This window comes from Hemiscyllium ocellatum, unplaced genomic scaffold, assembly GCF_020745735.1.
Source record: "Hemiscyllium ocellatum isolate sHemOce1 unplaced genomic scaffold, sHemOce1.pat.X.cur. scaffold_3939_pat_ctg1, whole genome shotgun sequence".
NCBI lineage: Eukaryota > Metazoa > Chordata > Chondrichthyes > Orectolobiformes > Hemiscylliidae > Hemiscyllium > Hemiscyllium ocellatum.
In genome coordinates, this window is record NW_026868754.1 from 3,419 (window position 1) to 8,516 (window position 5,098).

The 5,098-nt window shown below is 49.0% G+C and overlaps 1 protein-coding gene across 1 annotated transcript; it reads left to right on the forward strand.

The window, feature by feature from the left end:
- The first annotated feature begins 697 nt into the window (after positions 1-697).
- On the forward strand, positions 698-3,232 carry LOC132813610 (gastrula zinc finger protein XlCGF49.1-like). The gene is made up of 2 exons (XM_060823213.1): positions 698-816; positions 1,693-3,232. Exon 2 carries the CDS (start codon positions 2,051-2,053, stop codon positions 2,699-2,701), a length of 651 nt encoding a protein of 216 aa, XP_060679196.1. The 5' UTR covers positions 698-816; positions 1,693-2,050; the 3' UTR covers positions 2,702-3,232.
- Positions 3,233-5,098: the final 1,866 nt, after the last annotated feature.

Here is a 5,098-nt window from a genome sequence, read left to right on the forward strand (position 1 = left end):
TAGGAAAGGTGTTGTGAAACTTTGAAAGGGGTGGGAAAACTTTTATAAGGCTTGTTGACAGAGTTGGAATGTTTGAGGTACAGGGAGAGGCCAGGGATATTTTCCCTGGAGCATCAGAGGCTGAGGGGTGACCTTATAAAAGTATATAAGGGGCATAGATCAGGGCAAGGTGTTTTCCCCAGGGTAGGGGAGTCCTGAACTAGAAGAACATAGGTCTGAGGTGAATGGGGAAAGGGAAGTGAGCAGAAACTTTTTCACGCAGAGGGTAGTGGAGGTGTGGAACCTGCTGCCAGAGGAAGTGGTGGAGGCTGAAATAATGACACAATATAAAAGGTATCTGTATATATGAATAGCAAAGGTTTAGAAGAATGTGGGCCAAATGCTGGCAAATGGAACTGCGTTAATTTATTATGTCAGGCTGGCGTCTGTCTAGGTTAGGGTGGATTAACCATAGGATGTGCAGGTTAGGTGCATTAGTAAGGGTTAAATGCTGAGCAATAGGGGTTGGGGAATGGGTGTGGACTCCCTGGGCCGACTGGCCTGCTTCCATACTATGGAGCTTCTCCGACGGGAAGATGTTTTGCAAACTGCGCAGGCGCACTGCGGACCAGACGGCCGCCGTCCGGAGCAGGCGCAGTGTGACAGCTCCCGCTGCCGGCCTCGCTCCATTGGTGATGTCACAACGCGGAAGTGGCCATGTCAGTTTCAGAGTGTAACTCCTTCCCTCTGGGGAACTCTGCATCCAGGGAGGGGGAATCTGTTCACTTGTAGCAACTGGAGTGAATCCAGGGAGGGAGCAGACTCTGCAAACTAAAGGTGAGGAGAGACGGATAGAGGGAGGAGTGACCTGAAAGACTTTTATAAAATGAAGAGGGGCGGGGAGAGGGTAATTAGACAAGGTCTTTTCCTTGGGATGGGGGAGTCCAGACCTGGAGGTTAATAAGTTAAGGGGGTGATTTAAGCGGCTTAAAGGGGTATTCTTTTTACGCAGAGGGTGGTGCATTTATGGAATGAGCTGCCAGAGGAAGTGGCTCAGGCTGGTACAGTTGCAGTATTTTAAAAGTCATCTGGTTGGGGATATGAATAGGAAGGGCTCAGAGGGATTTGGGCCAAGTGCTGGCAAATGGGACTAGATTAATTTCAGATATCTGGTCAGCACCGAAGAGTTTGATCCAAGTGTCTGTTTCTGTGCTGTATGGCTGTGACTCTGGCTTTCCACAAACATTTGCCACATCTTTACCTTCAGTTTCTCTCTGGTGTCTATGTTAATTCCTTGATGTCTCATTTTGCTCCCCCGCTTCCCGGGGACGTTAACCATTTTGTGTCTAGTTCTTCTTCAAGAAGCTGCATTGCAGGTGCACCCTGAATTGACACTCTTCCCAAATCAGACCTGCTCACTCTTAGCAGTATCCTAATGTTGTGAAAGATATTAACTTTCAGGTGGAGGTATCCAAAATTCAGAGAGATGTCGGTTTTGACGTTTTTGCTTTTCTGTCCCTGTAAGATCCTGAATCAGCACTTTCAGGAGAATTAGAGTGGAGTGAGATCAGAGGGGGAGGGAGAATGGGATGGTGCTTTCAATTTTGTGGAATAATAAAAGAAAAGAATGGTCTGCAGAAAGTAGAATTAATTGCTTGTTCAGAATTTCTACCCTGCACTGGCAGTGATGACATTTGTAATCGCTTTTTACAGAGTATATGAAGATCTGAAGACAGAAGTTTCAAAATCAACAGGTGAAGGCCTTATGCCCAAAACGTTGACTCTCTGGCTCCTCGGATGCTGCCTGACCTGCTGCGCTTTTCCAGCACTGCACTTTTCAACACTGACTCTCCAGTGACTGCAGTCCTCACTTTGATGTCAATGTCTGACAGTCACTCAGTCCATTGGGAAAGCAACGGTTTTCAATTCTAATTCTGTAAGAAGGAGCAAAACATTTTGGTTCCTGTTTGAGTAGGTTTTTAGCATCAGTGGGACTGGATGAGAGACCCTACCGTTGCAGTGCACTCAGTGAGGATCGTATAATAGCTGTACGGCCTGGGAAGAAGAATTCATGTTGGGGAGGGTCTCCACACGTTTGTGTGCACCTAACGCTTCGGCCGTGGAAAAACCCGAGAAATCCCACCCTGTGGAGAAACGATGGAAGTGTGGCGACTGTGGGAAAGGCTTCCGTGCTCTGTCTGCCCTGGAGGTTCATCGGCACATCCACACGGGGGAGAAGCCGTTCTCCTGCCCCGAATGCGGTAAGGGCTTTACCCAGGACTCTACCATGCTGACCCACTGGCGTATCCACACAGGGGAGCGGCCCTTCAATTGCCCCGAGTGTGGGAAAGCCTTCAGCAATTCTTCGAACCTGCTCAGGCACCAGCGGCTCCACACTGGGGAAAGGCCCTTCAGCTGCCCCGAGTGCGGGAAAGCCTTTGTCCGGGCCTCCCACCGCCTGACCCACCAGCGGGTCCACACGGGGCAGAGGCCCTTCAGCTGTCCTGAGTGTGGGAAGAGATTTACCCAGGCCTCCAACTTGCTGACCCACCAGCGGGTCCACACGGGACAGAGGCCCTTCAGCTGTCCTGAGTGTGGGAAGAGATTTACCCAGGCCTCCCACTTGCTGACCCACCAGCGGGTCCACACAGAGGAAAGGCCCTTCAGCTGCCCCGAGTGCTGGAAAGGCTTCACCTGCTCCTCCCATCTGCGGAGGCACTAGCGAGTTCACGTGCCATCACAGGGGGATTGAAGGAGCGACGGCCAAGTGCCGTTATCGACTGGACTGTCAGCCCGGTTCCAGGGACTCCCGGGTTTGAATCCTGCCCTGACAGATGGCAGAATTGGTATTCGGTCAGAAATCTGGAGTGCAGAATCTAACAGTGAAACCATTTTCGGGGGTTGGGGGTGGAGTAACCCCCATCTGATTCACTCGCGTCCTTTTTAGGGAAGGAAACTGTCGTTGTGGGATAGGATCACTCGGTCGTCCCAGCTGCATCCTTTACCCGGTCTGGCCTACACGTGACTCCAAACCCACAACAGTGTGGTTGACTCTACACTGCCCCCCCCCCCCACTGGCAAATGCGTGGAGAGAAACTTACTTGGAGACAAGGTATGGGTTGAAATTGGTGAGTAAGGCAGTATTTCCTATGGGTTACGGCTGTAGCAAGGACCCAATTACAAAGGGACAATTCGGTGCTGACCAATAGTAAAGGAAGAAAGGGGGGTGGCAATGTGTGCGCTTTGACCTTGAGCTGCTTATTTTAAAAAAAAGCAACATTTTCTATGCCTTTTTTGGTGGGGGGGGGGGGGGGGGCGGCGGTGCGGGGGGTGGAATCTGAAGCTGTAACAAAGTTGGGTCACAATAAAGGTTACCTGAACTTACTGCCGGGCTCAGACTCTCATTGAACTTTGAGCTCCAAGAGGTTTTTGTTTTAAAACTACTCATTTTTTTGCAGCCTCCTGCACTGAGTTTCCAATGTCGTGTATCAGATGGAGCAGTGAATGAGGAGCCAGTACCGTTAGAAATTGTAAATTTTTTGTGAGTGCAGGTACTGCATCGTTTCATCAGAATTGTAAAGTTTACTGGCAGCACCAGGAGTTGTGGGTTGTGTTCACTAGATACGCGTATCTTTACAATTAAGAATACCAAAAATGATATATTCAGAAACATAGTTGAAGTCTGAAAGCATTTTAAATTTTTTAAAAGAGCTGTTGAAACCTTTCTGAAACTTGAACTGAATTCTATGCAGTTTAACCACAGCTCAGGACAGGTTGGAAGGGGTGAATGGCCTGTTCCTAGTCTTGTGAAATTGGTTCTGACTATGTAGAAATAGAGTCATAGAGTTGTACAGCATGGAAAGAAACCCTTCAGTCCACGCCGACCAGATATTCTAAATGAACCGAGTGACCCATTTGCCAGAATTTGGCCAAATGTCCCTCTAAACCCTTCCTATTCATATCCCCATCCAGATGCCTTTTAAATGCTGTAATTCTATCAGCCTCCACCACTTCCTCTGGCAGCTCATTCCATAAACGCCATAAACGCACCACCCTCCGTGTGAAAAGGTTGCCCCTTAGGTCCCTCACAAATCTTCCACACCCCCCTCCCCCCAACTCTATGCCCTCTAGTTCTGGACGACTCCCTATCCCCAACCTTGGGGAAAAGAGATACAAAAGTTCATTTACTCCCCCCACAGGATAAAGAGTTGCCCAGAGGGAGGGGGTTTCACTCTGAACCTCACAAGACCAGTTCTGTGCAGTGACATCAACAATGGAGTGAGGGGGTGGGGTAAGGTGTCTGGGTAATGGGGTGGGGCCAAGCTGAAAGCAGTCCATGCACCATTTGCAAAAATCCCAACCCGAGGAATCCACCCGAGGCAGATGGGAAACGGAAGCCTTTCCCACAATTGCCACACTTTCACGGTTTCTCCACGGGGCAGGATTCCTCAGGTTTCTCCGTGGCTGAAGCTTCAGTTACACACAAACGTGTGTGGAGCCCCTCCCCACCCTGAATTCCTCTTCCCAGGCCCTATAACTGTTTCAGGCTCCACACTCAGTGTGCTGTAACAGTAGGGTCTCTCATCCAGTCCCACTGATGCTGAAAACCTACTCAAACAGGAACCGAAAAGCTTTGCTCCTTCTCACAGAATCATAGTTGAAAACTGTTGCATCCCGATGGACTGAGTGACTGTCAGACATTGACGTCAAAGTGAGGACTGCAGACGCTGGAGAGTCAGAGTCAGAAAGTGCGGTCTGGAAAAGCACAGCAGGTCAGGCAGCATCCGAGGAGCAGGAGAGTTGACGCTTCTGGCATAAGGCCTTCATCTGTTGATTTTGAAACTTTTGTCTTCTGATCTTCAAATACTCTATAAAGAGAGATTACAAAGATCATCACTATCAGTGCAGGGTAGAAATTCTGAACAAGAAATTTTACTTTTTGCAGAACATTCCTTTCTTTTGTTATTCCACAAAATTGAAAGCACCATCCCGCTGTCCCTTCCCCTCTGTTCTCACTCCGCTCTAACTAATTTCCCTGAAGGTGCTGATTCAGGATCTTACAGGGGCAGAAAAGCAAAAATGTCAAGACTGACATCTCTCTGAATTTTGGATAATTCCA